Raw genomic sequence first — 21,473 nt, 5'->3', positions numbered from 1 at the left:
TAAATGGCAAATGAAGTCTTTTGACCAATTAGGCCCTTTTATTTGGGATACTAAGTTACTTGGAAAGGCACTGTCGTACGATGGTAAACCTTAGGTTGTACTGCACAGGTAATGCTGCAACTGCCCAAATATATATGCAATTCCTAAAGTTTTAATGTTTTGGTATAAGGTCATCACTTAATATTCTGATTACTTGAAGTGTTATGTGTCACAGAAATAACCGAATTTCTTTATCAATTGCATCATAATGAACTCTCATCAGATCTTTAACAATGTCTATTTCTGAGATTTTGTCATTTATAATTGTTCTTATTCTCCCACGAAACGTGTTTCTTCTTCAAGGAGATTTATAAAAAGGACTTTAGGGACAAATACAGGTATTTGACGTCTTTAAGAATAATACTAAAATGGGTAAGAATTTCCAGAACTAAAAAGATGCATTCAAATTGAACAAGAATTAGGAACATGGGATTAAATGAACTAAGGAAGATTATAGTTTTGTGATTCTTGTTGAAAATACTGCTTGTTCTCTGATGTTTTCTCTTCCAGATTAAGGACACTTTCTCTTAAGATATCTATGATATACAGAAATGTCATAAAACATTCATTTGTAAACTGAAGCATTTATCTTTTCTCTCTACATAACTCCCCTGAAATTCAAAAACTCTCAGTGAGTATTCTTTCTTTCATGGCAATTACAGTTGTTTGCATAAGTTCAATAAGAATCTGTTCATCTTGTAACAGATCACCATTGGAAATACTGGTTATTTTTATCAAGGCTTTGACTGGAATGTCATATTTGAGAGTGACATTCATAGACTCAGATATGACCAAACAGCTTTAAGGAACTAAGGTTGGCTTTATGAAACATGGGGCCATAGAGCCCCTTGGAAATGTTGGCCTGATACCTTGCTTACAGAGTTCCCAGCAGCCTCACCAGGTGATGAAAGAAGGTCACTTCCTGGCAGGTGCAGGAACCTCAGGATATCTTGGGGACCTCATAAAGAGGAATTTTCCCAATTGTACAGGTATCGCAGGCCTGTCTGATGGCAAGTATTTGGCTTGGCTTCTGGCCTGGAGAGGCTACTAAAAGTTCAACCAAGAGATTCCTGATAAAAGGTTCCAGCAAAGCAAACTTTAAAAGATCCTCATGATCAATCGCTATTGGTGAGCTTGCATAAATAATTAGGCCAAGATTGTTAAGACTGGACTTGTTCTACAAATGCATTGGTCTCAATTTGGCTATCTCTAGAAAGGTTGGGGGGGGGGGCTGGTTTAGAGAGAAAATAAAAAGACTATGTTTCAACAATGCACCGTTAAGGATGTTAAATTCTAGTTCTGACTGTCTTTAAATGTTTGTTGTTTGCCTAAGCTAGACAACTTGAGGTAAACTTCAGAAAAACTGTCACAGTATTTCGTGTATAGACAATCTTCTGTGCTTGTTATTCTGTGGGGATAGTACTGAGACCCTATGGGCATATGATTATTTAAACAGCTAGAAAACAGGATGGATCTCTACATATGCAAACCATATCTTCCCTAAACCTGATCTGACGGTTACCAGAAACCCGTCCCTTTCGAAGACTTGGAGGTGGACTTTACAGACACACAACCAAATAGAGGACTCAGTTTCGGGTATCACCCCATGGTGATCACTCCAGAGCTAAGAAGGCCAACTCAGAGGAACCCTCAACGTGGCAAAGTGATCCAGATCCAGTCAACCCGCCTAAACTGACCCTCAAAAAGACACTGGCCCCTGAGATCTCCAGCCCTGCTCCAGCCACACCCCGGAAGCTGGCTGGCCTGCGCATGGCAAAAGCCTGAGGAATCAACTTGTGGACTCAGCCCAGGGATTTGGATGCAACTCGGCCAGCCCTTGCCCCTTACTGGTGTCATAACCCTAATCTTGCTTCTTGCTGTTGGGCTAATAGGGACTGCACCAACAGGCTGGATGTGGAACGGATGGCAGACTCCCTGGTAACCTGACAAAGCCAAACAAACTCCCTGGTAGCAGTGTCCCTCCAAGATAGGCAAGCCCTCCACCTCCTCACTTCAGAAAAAGGAGGGACTTGTGTATTCCTGGGGCAGGGTGGAATGTTGCTATTTTGTAAACCAATCAGGAATCGTCAGGACTAAGGTTAAGGAACTCGAGGAAAGAATTCAATGTAGACAACAGGAAAATATCAGTCAATGGAGAGGATGGGATCTCACAGACTGGGCATCCTGGCTCCCTGCCCTGGAAGGGCCCCTCCTTTCCTTAATTTTACTTGTGACCATCAGGCCCCATATACTAAATACCCTGGTATGTTTTATTGATACCATAAAGTGGCCAACGGGACTAAAATAAGCTCTCGTCTCTAGCTTGGAGACCCCTCTTCTGGGTTCTTCTTGCCCTGTTTGCTGCATGCACAAAAACCCCCACAGATATGGAAGCTGACAACTATAAATTACCCTTCCCACTTGCATTCGGGCTCAGATCTTTGGAGGAACGGTCTCCTCTGAGCCCACCGGTGTTAAATACATATCTGATCCACCAAGATCTCCGAGTGCCACTTGGTTTTTCCGCCAGTGTTCCAGCCTGGTTCCATAACATTTTCAGCCTTTTAGAAACCCTGAAACAGCCTTTTAGAACACTGGTATGTTTATAGGGGCTCAGCCTGCCTAAGTTTCTAAAGAGCAGTGCCTTCCTAGTTGCAGTAAGATCACCTCTTCCCAGAGCCAACATATTACACAGTATTTATTTTCTAAAACCATCCATTATTCCATGGAATCCAGGACCCTTCCTCCCAATGGGTCTCCATGACCAAGGTCTGGCCTCATATGATCTCCTCCACATCCTGGCTATTGAGTCCATTGGAAAGTCAGAGAACCGAGGGGCCACCGGAGCCAGGTCTGCTCTCTCCTGCCTCAGCAGCTGTTCTAGATCAAGTCGGTGAATCCAGGAACTGCCTCTCCTCCCCTCGGCAGAAACAGACTCCCCGTTTCCAAGGCGCTGTCTGAAAACAGACCAGCAACAGGGCAACTGTGGAAGAAGCCAATTCAAGAAACAAGCATATCCATCCTCAAATCACAAAGCTGTTACTCACCGCTATCTGACTTTAGGCTAGAAAATTCTTATCTTTGAGCTTCAGTTTCTTCATCTGTAAAATGGGGACAATAATAATGTCTAGCGCATAGATTCGCTGTGAGCATAAACGAGATAAGGCATCCCTGGCACAGAGGAACACCTTACTAGTTACATAATTTTACTGTTGTTGTTGAAATTACTAGTATTGAGGCAGTTGTTAGAATTATAAGCAGTGTTTGTGATGTTCTCCTTGGTATATCAAGCAGGCCCTCTCTGATTCCACGGCTGTGGGTTTTCTTCTTCACTCCTGGCCCCAGGCAGCCCTACTACAACTCCCCATCCCCAGGAAGCAGTCAGGACCCCTGACCCCTAGTCTTACCTTCCTTTTGTTGGTGGGATTGACGTAGAGATAACTGAGGACAGTCTTCAAACCTACTTTGTCATTCAGCTTTTCATAGGTGGTGCCATAGTCTGTTGATCTGCAGGTAAGAGAGAAACAAAGGGAGAGATGTTTCACCAAATGGGAGATTGTATTCAAAGGGAAGCCAGGCTCTCCTTCAACTCGCACCTTTGTTCCCAAATCACAGGTGTGATTCAGAGATAAAAGGCCCCATTAATTTTAGAAGAGCAATTAGACCACTGCATCTACCTAAACTCAGTCCCCTTTGCTCCCAGCCTTTCTCAGAGACCTCCTTTTCTGCCCTCTGTGAGACTGTGGGTACAGGTTGCTGCTGGGGACTTCCTGCTCCACCTTCAGCCCAGGCGTCCCTCTTGGTGCTGTGCAGGAGCACAAGGAGCTGTGTGCAAGGCCAGACGGCCTCCAGAGGTCACTGGAGTCCAGCCAACCTCATGCCCCCTCCATTGAGCCTGAGGCTCGGGACCCTCTGGTGGAAAGAAGCCCATTAGGGTCCAGTGGCCAAATCAGGCCGCAGCAGGCAGAGGGTGTGAGCCTTCACAGAGGAGCAATGGTGTGTCAGGGTGAAAAGTCAATGTTGTTGAACTACTGCCAACAGTTCATTATTCCAATTACCCTGTTTGTCCTTTGGGCCTCATTTCCAGGGTTTTGACCTTATACCAAAATCACAAGTCAGGTCTCAGAGAACAAAGGCAGGCCAAACCACAGGCTCCTTCCTCTCCACCCCACCTTTCCATAGTGGAGGAAGGAGAAGGGGTGCCAAACAGGGAGGCCCCAGGAGCTAGGCTCGCTACCGCTTTTTACCTCACTTCCCAACTCCACCCTTCACTTGCCCCCCTCCCTCTTCAAACAACCGGTATCATCAGCTCCCCAACTCGTCTTTCCCTCATTGCCTTCCTTGGCTGGATCACAAAACTTCTCCCACCCAGGCTTTAGAAAATCAGAGATCAGTTTATTTCCTCTATGGTCACCCAACCTCATGGGTGCCTGCATTCTGTCTCAAGTCTCAGATCCCAGCTCTAGCTGTGTGCCTCCCCTAGTAACTGCCTTTTCCTGGATTCTTCATCCACCTTCTCACCAGAATCTGCTCCTGTCCTGGCCTACATCTTATTTTTACAAGCCTAGTAGCCAAGGCTTGTAGTATTTGATGACCTTTAAGAATTATCCCCACCCCCATCTAATCTAGCAAATTCCACATCCCCACACCCAGCTTGGATGTCCACCCTCACCTCTGTTAAGGCTTCACTAGCCCTCTTCCCAGTCACTTTCATCTCTCTGCACAAGAACAAGCTTCCCCACCCATTACATGCCCAAAGCCCACTGTCCATGCCTCCTTTCGGCTCTTTTGATATTGTTATGTTGAATTTCTTTAAGTTCTGTTTCCCCTAGCACCACATAAGCTCCCGGTGGGCAAGGAACCACAGAGAATGCTATGGTGAAATGAAAGAACATGAACTTTGGGCATAGCAAAATCTCTATTTCATTGCTAGATCCACGGCTCTCTGGTTGCATGACCATGTGCAAGTTACTTAGTCTGCTAGAGCCTCAGGTTTCTCAAATAAAAGAATCAGGGTAATTTAGTTCTTACAAGATCTTTGTAAAGATGCAAAAATAGAACACATGGGAAACCTCCCAAAAGGATGTAGGTATAATGAAATGTTAAAAAAATAAAAACAAAAAGGACGTTCACTTCTCCTTTCCCCAAAATATACAGAACCAGGCTTCACACATCATATACCCTCAGCATGCTTACTGAATAAACAAACATCAGCATTTCAAATCCCTCCCTAGGCTACTGGCTCCACATGGTCAGTGGCTATGGTAACTTTTATAACCAGCCCCCACCTCAAAATGACTTATTTTCTGTCTCCTGTCTACCTTTAAGCACAGGGAATCACGCCTAATCTTTCTCCTTGCCTTTATCTCTTAAACCCAGCTCACTCTCCAAGTCTTAATGATCCTATCTCCTAAATAACTTGGACCCTTGGTCTTTTCATCCTCACCCCGATGCTGTGGCTCATGCATCATTATTTTTGCAATAGTTCCCCAATTGGATGCTCTTCTTCTAGCCTTCTCCCCCGCCCCACCATCCTCCATGCTGTCATCAGGCTATATTTCAACCTCCCAGCTCTGTCCATCTCATCCCTCGTAGTAATTACCCACTGCCTACGCACAATGAGTTTGTAGCTTCCAAGCTTAGTCTTGTCAAATTTGGCTTTAATCTTCCTTACTAGACTCATTTCCAGCCATCTGCTCCCTGTCCCTTTCTCTCCAGCCTCACTAAACTTTCCTGAATGTCTTGCATTTTCACTTCCCTCCATTTCTACACATATCATTCCCTTTGCCTGAGCTATTCCTGCTCTATTTCTTCTTCTTGGTGCATTCATCTCCAACCCTCAACACCAATATCACCCTCCTTCCAGCTTCCCCACTGGGAAATTAATCAAGATTTCCTTTGTGTTCTCATATCACCTTGTATATAATTCTATTTTGGCACTTATCCTATGGTTTCAGTCATAACTATTTTTATTCTGGGATCTCTTCCTTGACTACAAGTCCCTAAGGGAAAAAGCCATTTCTTATAACAGCCCCAATGCCTTACACCACTTCTGGTGCAAAGCAAGTGCTGAATGTACTGCTTTGTGTATTGTTTTGCTTTGCTTTGTCTTTATTTGCAAGAATGAATGCGTGGTCACAAGTTCTTGCCAAACTGCTAACATCTGGGAGCAAGTCAAAACATAGCCTTACTTAGAAAAATTCATAAAGTTGGATGTTGGCACAATTGGAAAGGTCTAGCAGCATCTGGTGCCAGGGAAGGACCTACAGTTCACACGCACTAGCATCAAGGTTAAATGATCAATCACTCCAAGCTCCTTTCCTCTCCACAGCAGGGAGGAGACACCTTAATCTCTAGAGGCAGTCAGGTGCATACTTTTATTAACCCAAATAAAATATTTTGTAGGATGAATCACTTCTTGATTCTGTACTCTTAAAGGCCTAAAGATAACATGGTGTGGAGAAAGAACATTGAATCTGGAGTCTGGAAATCTAGACTCTAAAGCATACACAAAGTGTTCCCCTGGACAAACCAACTCTCTATGCCTGTTAAAGAAAAAAATTACCCAGACACTTGTTAAAATGGTAAGGCAGACTTCATTCAGGGAAATGGCAATAAGTATAGAGACCACTGTGATGGGGTTCTGCAATAGGAAAGAGAGACTGGAATCAACTCTAAAAACAACAAAAAGCAAGGAATTTACGGCCAAAGAGAAGGGTGGGAGTCAGTGAATGGATCATTACTAGAAGGTAGAGTAATTCTTTTCTAAACTGACCTGAGAGGATTCTTACCGAAGGCGTGCAGGGTAATCAGACATCACCTAGGGCCTGGTAGGGGATGAGGAATTCAATCAAATATTGAGGGTGGGGGATTCTAGCTAAACGGGCTTAGCAGGATTCATGGTGAAACTGGGTAAAAGTTGAACACACCCAAGGACAGGGCCTTGTTGACAAAGCACTCAGAGGGTCCTGACTAGAGTTTGGCAGAGAAGAGGGTCTGTCAAGCCCCATTTTCTCATCATCAAATACAAGAGGTTTTACTCCAATAATCATAAGGCCCTACTTGGACCTTAAATATCTTTATGCCACCAACACAGTGCTTAGCTGTTTTCCAACCAGCAAACTTTCCTCACTCCATACATAGCAAACATACTACTTTTGTAAAGAGCTGAATTCTCAGGTCCCCCTGCATGACTGACGTCACAACAAACTTCCTTCCAGAATCCAAATAAATCTCATCAAAGGTAGTATGCTTAGCACCACATAGTCCTCTCTTTCTGCCGGCTGCACCACAGATTCACAGGGACTCTGCTCTTCTCCAAGTAGCTGCTTCTCCAAGAGTCGGGACTTTCCAACAAAAGATACTCCATAGATCAGCTTCCTCTGTGCCTTGGGCATTTTCTGCTCAGGCTGACAGACAGGTGTCTTCACTGAAGACACCTTAAGAAGCCAGGCCGCCTGTGGGACTAAAGGTGCCCTGCACTCTGTCCTTTCCAGCGTGGACACTGCACACCACACTGACCACAGAGCTATGGGGACCCCCTTTGCCTGGGGTGAGGAGCAGCTGGGAGAGAGGCCTCCACCCCATTGCCAGAGACCGCTGCACCTGAGGAACTCACTTTTCCAAGAAAGCAGGCCATCCTCCACCTTGTCACTTGAGACACCTGCCAGTGGGGCCACGTGGAGGAAACAGGCTCCCTTCTCCTATTTCAAAGCTAACTTCCCAAATCTTGACACTGTGCTCCCAACACTGAAATGTCCAGAAATCTGGAAACATCACACCTGCCATTGACCATTCTGGAGATCAGAATGCACAGCTACCCTGGAAGGCGACACGTGAGAGGTATAAAGCCACAGGCTATGGGTTTCTGTGCTTCCGCTCAGGTTACTGCAGTCTAGCAGACCATTCCATGTTCTCTCGTTCTTTCTTCCTGCCTTTTAAATGAATTATTTCCAGCACACGGGAAAACACAATGAGATGCCAATCATATGCCCACTACTAGATTTAACAAGTATCTGTGTTCATAAACAACATATAATCTTTTGGAGTATTTTACTTTTACGTAAGCCTTATACAGGATGTATGTTCTGCAGTTTGCTTACTTTGCCCAACATTCAAGTTTTGAGATTTACCCATGGTGGCACATCTAGCCCTAATTCATCCATTTTTCATTGCTGTAGAGCACTGCAGCTTATGAAGAAACCACCGTCTATCTTTCCAACCACTAATAAATATTTCTGAATTTTTTTCTTTTAAAATTTGCAATAGTAAGCAACGTTTCAGTGAACGTTCTTATACATGGCTTCTCACACATTTATGAAGAAAGGGAAGAAAATGACATATGCTGATGTGCAGTTACTGCTGCATACTCTATGCATAACTTCTACTTTGCTGGTTATTGACAAATTTTCTCCAAGAAGCCTGTATACACTCCCTTACTCTCCAGTTCCAGCAGCTGAGTCCTTTATTTCCAGGGCCTAAGTCCATAGATCCTGACCAGTCTTGTCCCAGGTATCTCTAATTCTACAGTCCTGAATTCCAGACCATCTGAACTCAGTTGGCATCTGGGGCCCTGGATCCTGGCCACATGGACGCTGATCCTGGTTTTCCAATTTGCACTGCTGTGGGTCACCTGCTCCACAATGCCCAAGCCTGCCCAGGGACCTGCTTATTGTCTAGGTGGGCCTCCCAGCTGCCAAGCACTCACACTACTCCCTAGGTACCCGAAGATGACTGCTAGGCTGGATACCCTCCGTCTTCAACTTCCCAGACACAGACAGTTCTGTGCCAGGACCTGACTCCTAGTGAGCCCCTCAACAACTCAGGAGTTCTTGTCCTATGCTGATAGGCCTTCAGAAGATCTCCATGTGGGCCAGCACATTCCAGGACAGCATGGCAGCCTGACCTGCCATAACCCTGGGTGTTCACCAGGGATACTCTCTCCATGACAACGTCCAGAGTGCAGTTGAGAATATCATATACTTGTATCCATCCAGCAAGCTCCCACTCCTCTAGTAAGCTTCTGGGGGAGAGGCTGGTGGCAACAAGCATATGGGCTGCTATTTTAAAAGTAAAAGAACATAAAAGAAAAACTTTCAGGCAACGCAGCCAAGTCAGCCTCCCGGTAGAGTGGAACTGTAACTCCACGCCCCCGTTCCAATGCCACGTTCCTGCCAGAGGTGAGAGGACTCTGGAAGGCACTCTGCCAGTTCTCACTGGCCCACCAGATGTTCGGGATCAGGTGAGTGCACTGCTTCCCTCGTCCAGGCAACCGCCTTCCTCCAGTTTACCACCCAGCTCACTAATCAGCCTCCTGCTCCTTCCCCTTCCAAACTTTGCCCCTGACTTCTGCAAAGCAAAGGAGCTGGGAGACCACAAGTCTTTCCCTCCTGGATTCTCTTATCAGTCTCTCTTCTCCTCCATGGGCTCCATTCTCTGGGAGGTCATCTAAATTCAGCAAACAATCACAGGCTCGATTGTTCTCTTTCCTGTTATCAAGTTTAGTTTGTTCTGTTCATTTCTTAACATATACCTACCTAGTACCTATTAGGGCACACACTGTGTGCCAGTCAATGGGCTTCGCTTCTCCTTTTGGACACTTACAAGTAGCCCCAGCTCAGGTTAAAACTTTTTTTTTTTTTTTGTAAAAGCGCCAGAGAGTAAATATTTTAGGTTTCCTTGATCTCTGTCCCAACCACTCAACTCTGTACTTTGGCTCCAAAACAGCCTAACACAGCATGTCACCGACTGGGTGTGGCGGTCACAATACAACTGTATTTACAAAAGCAGGGAGCCCATAATGAGGAGGCCCCTGCTCCAGATTATCAAACCATCAGCTTGTACTATCCCCACCACCAGCCTGACTCACTGTCTCTGCTCTAAGACAACTTTCCAAGATTCCCACCAGGGTCACTGATGCCCTAACTCACCCTCCCAGCCCAGCTGCCATATTGAGTCAAAATGCCTACCTGAGCTGGGCATTCATGGTCCACCCCATCTACGTCCCATCCCCCACTCTCCCAGTGATCTGAAGGCTGGCAACTGCCCAGACTTCCCCCTTCTTTGACTCCCAGCTCTTGCACTGATTACATCGTGGAGACTTTCCTACAACTTCAGCCCACACTCTCCTATTCATTTGTATCAAAGGCACCTTGGAGTTCCCTAGTTATTCTCTGAATGTGAAAATTTGCTTTTTGGCAATTGCTAAGAGCTCCTTAAAAGAAAAATAACAAATGAAATGCCTTTCAAATCTCCGGAAGTGTGGAGCACAGCTCTAAGCAGAGAAAACAAGGAAGGTGGGATCATGGCAAAGACAACTAGATGCAGAGCTTGAAGAACTAGTCGTGTGAGCTCTTTGCTCCTCTAAACCTCAGCTCAGACAATACTGTTGTCGTGTCAATGAAGAGTAGTGAGATACCTAGTCTAGGAGCTGATAAAAGCCTTCGTTCCATAAATGCTTATGGCTGTCATTTTTATGAATGCCCCAGATTGTATTTTCCTCAAGGGCAATCACCTTGTTTTCTTTTCCTTGATTTACACTCCTCACACTTAACAGGGGTGGGGAGGCCTATGAACACCCAATAAATCATTAAAGAATCTTTGGCCACTGTTTCAATTTGCTACCATGAAAGTACAATACGGCCCAGCTGCCTGGAAAATCAGAAGTCAGAACCAGGCTTCAAAGTGGCATGCCTTGGGGTGGACCCTCCAGCCATTCCCCAAGTGTGTCCCAATGAACTAACACTGAGGAGAGTCAACAATCAAAACCCACAGGCAGTTAGGGGCTCTCAAGTGTGGTGAACCACAGATCATTCCAGGGTCAGGGTCAGGAGTTTCCACAGCATAGCTCCAGACCAAGTGCTGCCCAGACAGTCTTTATGATTGAAATGGAAAAACCATTGATGCTCCCCTCTGGCCGGCCCCACTTCTCCTCTTAGGGCCAGTGCCCAAAGCCATATTAATTTGTATCTTTGCAATGGCAGAAACCCAGCCTGACCACAAACAGATAACTCACTTGAGACCGCAGCCAAAAGCAAGTGATTTAAATAGCTTCATTCTCCAAGTGGGTATTGGTCCCACCCTCTGTTTAAAAAAAAAACACAGGCTGATGCCAAGGCAGAAGCTCACAAAGCTCCCAGTGACCTCTTTGTGTTATCTGACTCCTCAGCTGCATTATCTAGTCTCAAAAAGAGAGGCACAATGATACAGGATAATTAATCCATCTCTGTGTCCTCCTGCCCCAGCTATTTGAATGAGAACCACCATTGGGTTTCAAATGCAGAAAATTGGGGGTTAGCTGACCCTAAAGACCAGATCGTGCATAATCCATGGTTTGTATCAGATAAAATGGAGATCCACCAGCAGCACCCGCCCAGCACAGATCTGGGAGGGAAGGTTGGGGTGGGTGGGGTTGGCCAAACATTCAGATCTTTGTTCTTTCCCATTGTGTGAACACTTTGGTTCCCACTAAAGAATCTCAGTCCAGACAATAAGGTTGTTGGGTTGTTATTCTGAGGATTCAAAAGGACAGTCTCAATTCTATCATCCAAGAGGTATGTTTATATCATACAGGTAAGGGGAGGAAAGAAGCCCTCCAAAGAAAAAGCCTCTAAAAGAACCCACGTGGGTGCAGCATCCCATAATTCACTGCACCTTTATTCATGTGACCATAATGAAATGGCTATCATTAAGGGAAAGACTAAGTGTATTTTATCCCCCCTCCACACACACACACACATACACATACACGTATGTATACTATATAACAACATCAAAAAATAAGGTAGATATGAAGGTTATTGATCTGGAAAAGTCCGTAACACATATACTGAATAATGATATATTAAATACACAAACAGTACACCCAGACAAAATAAAATAATATATTGCCATTAAGCTTATAAGTGTGTACACAATGCATTTTAAACATTCTAGAAGAAAACACAAATAACTGGTAATAAAAGTTAACTCGGGGTAAGAGACTGGGGTGGGGTCCATTGGCTACTGGGACTTGAGCTCTTTGTAATGTTATAGTGTTTTAAAATGAAAAGGTATCCATGTATCACTCACACAGTTAAAAATAATAGCTGGAGGGGCCTGAGTGGCTCAGTCAGTTAAGCTCAGGGATGTTCGCTCAGGTCATGATCTTGTGGTTTATGAGTTTCAGTCCCATGTCAGGCTCTGTGCTGACAGCTCAGAGCCTGGAGCCTGCTTCAGATTCTGTGCCTCCCTCTCTCTCTCTTCCCCTCCCCACTTACTCTGTCTCTCCCTCTCTCTCACAAATAAATAAACATCAAAAAAAAATTTTTTTTTAATAATAGCAACATGGGGCACCTGGGTGGCTCAGCTGGTTAAGCGTCTGACTCTTGATCTCAGCTCAGATCATGATCTCACGGTTCTGCGCTGGGTGCAGAGCCGCCTGGGGATTCTCTCTCTCCACCCCCCTCTCTCCCTCTCAAAATAAATAAATAAACTTTAAAAAATAATAGCAATAAAGTGATTTGTTACTGAGCAGCTACAATGCACATAGTAAAATGACACATCTGTAGAGGAACCCTATTATAGATAAGCATTTGCATTCAAACAGACAGCCCAACATAATCATAAGAGGATTCATTTCAGAGTCAAGCAGATTTGGTTTCAAATCCAGCCTGTGGAACCTTAGGCTAATTACATAAGTCTCGTGTTTCATATCCACTCAATGAGAATATAAATATTGCCTTCATAGGATTACTGTGAAGCTTAAATAGCCCTAATATCACAGAGCTCACTTCACTGTCAGTTGTTGGGAGACCCCATGGTAGAATAATAATCACTGGAGGAGAAATTGTCCTGTCCATTTCTGGGCAAACAGCGGCTGAGTTATAGTTACATAACCACCAGTGGACAGACGAATGCCATCCCATCCCCACCAAATCAGCAGTAAGCTACCAAAAGGCACACGGAAGATGGAGAGGTTGCTACACATAATCAGAGATAGCCTCCAGCAGGTGGCCAACGCTCGCAAATTAAAGTCGAGGGAAAACAGAATCAACTTTTTTTTTACTAAGTTTTCCTGGGGTAAAAAATAATGAGGCATGAACTAGAAGGTGCTGGACAGTTTTAGCAAGGCATCTCTGTCTTGGGAGCAGATGTTTACCATTTCCCTTTAAAATTACATGCAGCCAGTTGGGTCCCTATGCCATGCAAGCAATTATGTCTGTTTGTGCACATCCAGAAACCCCCAGGATAAAACGTGTAGCTGCCTAATGGAGAAATGTGAACTGATGGCGAGCCTTCAGACCATCCCACTACCCTAGAGAAGTTAAATTCTGTGTCCCATTCATCTGTAAATCTTTTTCTTCTCAGAGATAAGCACAATGCCTTTTATGTGGTGGGCACTCAGTGCAGTAATTAATTACTGTCAATTAATGTGAATCTGTTCTTCCCAGGAACAGCCAGCCCTGTAAAGAGAGCATGTACCTGTGCTGTATCCTCCTCCAAGAAGCTTCTCATCTCTCCTGCCTCTGGTTTCCTAGCACCCAGCACTGGTGTCATTGTCAGGGACGATTGTACCTGCTCTCTGGGGACATACATCTCTTCTCCTCTGTTGTCGTTTTATGTCATCATTTAACTTTTTCTGCATGAGGCTTCTTTGTCCAGACAGAATAAGTTCTCTGAGGTCAAGGAAGTATCTTGGATGTCTCTTTTAAACCCTAAAGCATGCTGAATATTGCCACACAGGGTAGATAGTCAAACTGAGCAAATATGTTCCAGGAACTGAAACAGTCACATTCAAACAGATTCCATTTTGACTGTGAAAGTGTTCTGCTGTCAGAGACTTACAACAAAGCAGATGTTCCCTCATGCAGAACTCAGACTATCAGTTATCCTACTGGTCATTCAGGGAAGAAGGAAGACTAAAGTTTTCCAACACCTGACATTTCCCAACACAGGAAAGAGGAAGAAAATTCCAGATACAAAAGGAGTGAATTGCAGCTCTTCTATTTGAAGCTATTATGCCATAGTCACCTCATCTCCATGGGCTGAGAAACCTCTTCCTGTAGAAGAATCATACATTGGGGCGCCTGGGTGGCTCATTTCGTTGAGCGTCCAACTTCGGCTCAGGTCACGACCTCGTGGTTCATGAGTTCGAGCCCCACATCAGGCTCACTGCTATCACTGCAGAGCCCACATCAGATCCTCTGCCCTCCTCTCTCTGCCCTTCCCCCATTTGCACTCTCTTGAAATAAATAAAACGTTTAAAAGAAGTTATTTTAAAAGAATTATATACTGATTGCCATGCTCTCTCTACACTGTGCCAGCTGCACAACATTATTTAAACATTTGCCCTGTTGGGCCCTGCATTCTACACTCCAAATGCTCAAAATGATAGACCAGAGCACTGTAGGGAATGAAAATGAATCCTAGTTTTCTTAAGCTTTTCTGAAAGTCTAAGTAAAAAAAGACAACCAGCTAGAAGTTGAGTTTATCCTCAAATCACAGACTACTTAAACCATCACCCTTGCGAAATGCCCCTTCACGATCTGAAGTAGCCCTCACCTAAACCCCCAGTGGCATGGGCTGACTCGGTAGATGGGTTCCCATAGCCTCACATAAAAGAAGATAAAAGGACTGAAAATTTGTGGTAGAATACAGAATACAGAAAAGAATAATGCAAAACACAGACATCAATTATAGCTACGCCATGCAGAGAAAAGCTCAGTTAACATCTGGTGTGCTTTTTTTCTCTAATCCGTGTGCATGTGTATGTTTATGAAAATTGGGGTCATTCTTTGCATACAGTTTAATGTCCTCCGTTTTCACTTTACATAATATTTTAAGCTGTTCCCCGTGTTGTTAAATATTCTTCCAAAATCATTTTAAAAGCCTTACAACATTCGAATATATAAATGTATTATAATTTACATTAACTCTCTTCTTGGACAATTGGTCGGTTTCTGGCCAAACTTTTACAATTTTATACCTTTAGTGTGTATCCTTGTACATAAATCCTTGTGTGCATCTTTATTTGTTTCCTTAGAATAGATTCATGGAAGTGCAATTATTGGTTCAAAGGGTAAAAATTATCATTAAAGTTCTTGTTATAAACTGCCTTACAGAACTATTCTGGTCAATCTGCACTTCTAGTAATGTATGGCAGGCACCAGCTTCACTGCTTACTTGTCAACACTGGGCTTTACCTTTCGAAGTTTTCCAGACATACCAGACAACATTTTAAGTTTTCCATACGAGAACACAGGTGTTCTAACATACCAAGAGGATACCCATCTTGACGCCAAAGCATTGTAAAAAATATGAGATCTTAATTGTGTCTTCACACCAGAATGCCACGTCTTCAACAATGTTTCTCAAATGTTTGTGACTCAGGATTCCTTCATACTTCTAAAAACTGGTGGGGACTGGACCCTAGGAGATTTAATTCACCCCACGTACTACATGAGAAATTACAGCTGATAAAATTTTCCATTTATGAATTCATTTTAAAATAACAAAAATAAATAAATATTACGCGTTTGCGAAAACCAGCTGGTTTCCAGAATGAAAACAATTTAGTGAGAAAGAGTGGCATTTTATGCTTTTTTGCAAAACTCTAATATTTGGCTTCATAGGAGACCATGAGATTCTTCTATCTATGTCTGCATTTAATCTGATATATCGCATAGATCATGTAGCTTCTAAGAAACTCCACAATGAGAAAATGAGCATAAAAAAGGGAAAATCACATTTTATGATTAGAAAATAATTCAATGTCATCAATCCTCTGAAAGGGTCATGGACATCCCCCAGGGATGGAAGGGCCACCCTTGGAGAACCACTGCCCTATGCCAAACAACTACTAGGTCCCAAGAGGGCCGCGGCACACAAAAAGATGACTTTTTTTTTTTTTATTAAATCTCTGGACTTCTTGAAAATCTCCTCTTCAAGCATTCCTCTTATCCAGTTCCTTTAAAGTTCAGCTCCAGCCTCCCACATAAAGCTTTCTCATCCATGCTGCCCTGTGATCTTTCCCGTCTCTGCTTTTCTCCTGCTTTTCTATAACTACAGCACCACTTGGCCTGTACTCTCTGATTTTCACAGTAACTTGCCCCCACCCAAACTATAAGCTTCTTGAGGTCATAGGTCAAGCCTCTGGCACACACTCGGGCTCAGTAATTGATTTCTCGGAAGACTGCTACCCTAAATCACCAGCATTTAAGTAACATGCACATAGAGCCTTATGCACAACACTTTCTCTTGAAATATTTTATTTAATTCTCACGAACTTCCTTTGACATAGGTTTTCTATCTTTGTCACAAAAATGAGCAAATAGAGACTCAAGGAGGTTAAGTGTCTGAGTAAACAAAAGTGTTGGACCTGGAATCAAGGTCAACGGATTCCAAATCCCTTGTACTCTACTCCAGTGTTTGGCTAGTTATTTAAGCAGTGGTAAATGGAGCATGTGCTTCACAAAGTATCACATGTTTCACTGACTCATCCTTTCAGGGGATCTCCAAAGGCATTGCTTACTAGGATGCATTACAGGTATCAAAAAGGAGGGTGTTTAGAATCAACATTAGACTAAAATCCCTGCTCTCCCACTTGCTAGCATAGGATACTGGGAATGCTGCCTTATTTTTCTGGACCTCAGTTTCCCCATCTCTAATACTGGCATAACAACTTCCACCAGGCAGAGTTGTTTGGGATACTCTCTATAAAGTGAGAAACCTGCATTAAGCATAGAGCAAGAATCAGCTTAGGTCCCTGAAATACTTCCATTCCTTCCTGAGGCCATCTTTCTACCATTTCCTATTTCCCCTCTATAAAACAAGAATGACTTAATGAAATGAAAGCAGGTACTTCCTAGAGTCTGAGCAATTTACTGAACAGAAGTATATTTTATACCAAACACCTGGATCTGGGGGTCTTTGGAACACAGAGGCTGCAGAAGCCTGGGCCAAAGGTATTGCTGGGAAGAGAGGACAGTGGTTTTTACCAAGACATTCACTGCCAATTCACGTGAAAGCCTGCAGGGGGCTTGGCTCTGGAAGCTAGCCACCATAGCCCACCTCCCTCAACATGCACAGACATTTGTCAGGCCCATGTCCTCTCTGAATCACTGGAACTCAACATCCTTCCTGACATGGTGGGTTGCTCCCATAGGGGGGTGGTAGTACTCAACTGGGCAAGATAAGGTGCTGAGAGGAGCCAGAGCCCTGATTAGGAATAGAGTGTCTCTCAACACGTTAACAAATACCAGGACTGGCAGCAACATGATGCTATTGACTGTCTCCAGTGGCTCAAACTTAAGCATTCAGCCAGCACCATAAGTTCTGGTCTACTGGGTTTCCAGAATCTTGTTGTTACAGATACTCCTTGTTTCCAACCCAAAACAACGCTTCACAGTTTGATTACTCTTCTCTTTTGTAAAATGAGAGGGGCTGGAATCAATGATCTCAAAAGCCCCTGCCATCTCCAACCTTCTGTGCATCTGATCAAGCTCCAAATGCCTTCTGGTTGCTTCCAAAATGCAGATCAATGCTCTGAGGATGCAAATGTGCCACTGAGGTCCTGCAAAAACTGCCTGACTTAAGGCATGTGCCTAAAACAAGTGCTCAGCTTCCCAAAGGTCTACCAGCATATGGATCACATAATCTAGGCACCTACAGGACTGTGGTCCAAAAGAACCATATGGTCTTGGGGCAATAAGACCATCTCTCGTTAAATAACTAGAAATCAGGGTATGTGTGAGTCTTGAATGCCAAGGGATGACACCCAACACCTGAACCACCTGAAAATGAAAGACAAAATGACTTGAACATAGATAAAATTCCAATATACTCCTCTCCTGGAGAGATCAAAGGAGAAAGAGAAGTTTGGGGAGGGAGACAGTGATTAGGAAAAAGGCTCAAGAATGCAATTAGATAAAACTCTGGGAGGACAAGGGGTCTACCAAGTCCCTAGTGTCCTCTCCCTGGCACCCAATCACCCTTTTAACAAATAAATACTATGAGACACATGAGTAGGAAAGAGTTAGAACAAATGCAATAGGATAGCAGTATGTTTAAGAGCACAAGTTTTGGAGTCAGAGACAGGATGGGATCAAGGGCTGGTTCCACACCTGTTACTGATTATGTGATCATGGGCAGGTCACTTCATCTCTTTGAACTTCAGTTTTCTCATCTATAAAATAGGCAAAACCACCTATTCCAACTACCTCACAGGGTGGTTTGAGAGCTCACCGAGTAAAGACACTTAAAGCATTTATCACAATGTCAAGGTTACAGGTTCTTAATAAAAGGTAGCCATTATTAACATGATGACAATGGCTACGATGTTGAAGACAGTGACATTCGTTAGTGCTAAAGGATCTCAGAGAAAAGGAAGGAAGACTTCATAGAAGAGGTAGGCCTTGAGGAAAAGATGGAGGATGAGGAGCCAAAGCAAGACAAAGAGCATGTCCAAAGGCTTGGAACCTGAAACATGCAAATATTTTCGGAAGATAATTAGGAGATGGGCCAGACCTGAAAGCAATGTTCCACATGGGCATAAAGGGGAGTATGTTTAGATTAGTAGAATAAGATAAAGGGTCTTGGATATCTGCTAAAGAGTCTGAATTTTATCTACAATCAGTGGGGGCTGCAAAGGCTTTTGAATAGGGCAGGGACATGATAGATGCCTGTTTGGAAAGACTAATCTTTTGGTGATGTATATGATGGATCAGTGAAGCATGTCCTCCTGGAGGCAGAAATACTTATTAGCAATCTGTCTCACTAGCCTGATGGCAGTAGGTTGTAAGAGATGAAATAGGGACACGGAGAAGAAGCATAATCTGTTTCCCAGACAGGGGGCAGAGATGAAGGAGAAGGGGCTGGTGATGGTAACTTAAAGATTCCAAGCCATTCGAGAGCCTAAGAGAATAGTGTCGCCATTGGCAGAAATAAGAGTGGAGCTAACGCCTCTGGCATAGGTTATAAATTGACTCTGAGAAAGAAGAAAAACATCCCAGGCTGAGTTCCTTAAAAGCAGAGCCTGCATCTGGGATCTGGAAGCTCAAGAATTACTGAAGGAGTGCTCTTAGGCAAAACTTACCAGAAGAGAGGAAGGCAAGATAGGCAAGGGGAGACAGACAAGCAATAATGTGGATCCAGAGAAAGCCTGATACAGGTAAAGCCTTCCCCCTGCACATGGCCACCACCTCTCTTGAAGCAGCTGACAGATGGGTAAAGGGAATGTCAACTTAAGGTTTGGCACATAACATTCAACAAATGTCTTTTAATGTTATAACAACTTTAGCATGAAGAAGATGGCAAGATGTCCAACATATCTGATGGATGAAGGAGAACAACTCTGGGCAACTCCAGTTCTCTTCCCCTGTACAACCTCTATCCAGTAGTGTAATTCACTTCCCCTCCAATTCTTGACATGCTTTGTGTAAGCAGCAGAATGGTAGGTAGCTGTCATTTTCTGGGTTTTCACCACTAGCCATGTAATTCATCAGAGGTGCAAAAGCAAAGTTAGGTGAGCCTTTCTAAAAAGGTGGAAAAGATAAGCTGTCTCTATTTAAAACAGCTGAATATGCATGGAAAAATCTGGCATGGATACCCTATGTCTTTGGGCCACTAACATGCACTGCCAGTTCATATATTCTGGTCTAGGAGTCTGTCTCCTGGTTGGAGCCTATCTGCAAGGCTACTCTAACACTTCCAGGATTTCCTAGGGCTATATTTTCCTTTTATACGGCAGGAATCTCCCAGACAGGGTTGTGTAACTTTACTGTTAGCTTTAATGTTCTAAGTAAGCTGAACTCTGTTTAAAAGCTGCACACAAAATCCCACAGTAGAGAATCACATCCAAACGCATATTTCCTGTGAAATATCAGATCTATCTAACATAAAACATGCTTGCATTTTATAGGAAGCTGCTGTTTCATTCTTTGACCCAGAAATCAATCAGCAGGTGTTTATTACTGAATGCCTATGGTGTGAAGGGGACTATGCTAGATGCTGGAAAAACACAGAATATCTTGGGAATAGTAAATAGACATTCTGGCTAGAGAACAAAGTTAATGTAGGAGTGAAAGGGCTAGATACGCATTTCAGAGACTGCATGCATCGAGGTAGCTAACTGCAGTAGCAAACGGCAGCATTTAGTCACATTTCAGTGACTTAATACCGTGTTAGAGCATTTCTGGTTCACATTATAGTGCAACATGGACTGGCAGAGAGGTAAGGGGCAGGAGGGGACCCTGATGTGGCCAATGCTTCACAGACCCAGCCTCCTTTCATATCAAGGTTCTGCTATCTCACAGATCTTAGGAATCCTCAACTGAATAGGTGGAAGGAGAAATGAGTGAGCAGAGAGAATGGTGTAAGAAGCATTTTTTACCAGGTATGGAAGTGGCATCTATTACTTCCAGCCTCTTTCTACCGGCCAGAATTCAGTCCTATGGCTATATTTAAATGAAAGAAGGTAGTCTAGTTGTTTGCCCTGGATGAAGATAAAATAAGTGTAGTAAATATCTATTCAGTCTCTGCCATGGAAACATGATGGTGAAGTTTCAGAATTTGGAAATTAGAATTTTGTCTTTTTATATAAAAGACTGACCAGTTAATGACTCCTTGCTCCTGAGGAGATTCTGAGCTCATAAAACACCCAGAAACACATCCTACTCACCAAAAGAACAGGAACATAATTTGTTGATTACCCATTCATTTGCCATATATTTATGCAGTGCCTATGGCTTGCCTGACACTATTTTAGGTGCTCAAAACACATTAAAGGGAAAACAAACCAGTCAAGTGCTGGGCACTTTATATTAAGACAGGAATTTTTACTTTTATCCCAATATTCCAAATAAAGAAACTAGGTCCTTTCAACATCCTTTGATGATTAAAAAAAAAAAAACTGCCAATAAATTGAGTATAGAAGGAATGTACCTCAACTTACTAAAGGCCATATGTGACTAGCTAATGAAATTACAGATTACTACTCAATAGTAAAAAGCTAAAATCTTTTCCTTTAAGATCAGAAACAAGACAAAAATGGCCATTCTCACAACTCTTACTCAAAATGGCATTGGAAGCCCTAGCCAGAGCACTAGGGCAAGGAGAAGTAAAAGGCATCCAAATTGGAGAAGAAAAATCTTCTCTGTTTGCAGACGACATGATCTTATATAGAAAATTCTAAACACTCCACCAAAACACTGTTAGAGCTAATAAATGAATTCAGTAAAGTTGCTGGATACAAAATCTATACACAAAAATCAGGTGTGTTTCTATAAGCCAAAAACTAACTATCAGAAGAATAAATTAAGAAAGCAACCCATTATATCAAAAAGAATAAAATTAACTAAGGAAGTAAAAGATTTGTGTACTGAAAACTATAATACATTGATGAAAGATAATAAAGACACTGAATAGAAGGATATTCTTTGTTCATAGATCAAAAGAAC

General features: G+C 43.3%; 1 protein-coding gene across 2 annotated transcripts in view; it reads right to left on the bottom strand.

Annotated features, from left to right (window-relative positions):
- Positions 1-21,473, bottom strand: part of SORCS3 (sortilin related VPS10 domain containing receptor 3) — a 597,794-nt gene that overhangs the window by 333,253 nt on the left and 243,068 nt on the right. For both annotated transcript variants that reach the window (XM_023240898.2, XR_006587279.1), the window contains exon 3: positions 3,447-3,546. In XM_023240898.2, coding sequence (XP_023096666.1) covers positions 3,447-3,546 — 100 coding nt within the window. The remainder of the gene's footprint in view (positions 1-3,446; positions 3,547-21,473) is intronic.

Source organism: Felis catus, chromosome D2 (assembly GCF_018350175.1).
Source record: "Felis catus isolate Fca126 chromosome D2, F.catus_Fca126_mat1.0, whole genome shotgun sequence".
NCBI classification, from domain to species: Eukaryota; Metazoa; Chordata; class Mammalia; order Carnivora; family Felidae; genus Felis; species Felis catus.
This window is presented reverse-complemented; position numbering and strand designations above follow the sequence as displayed.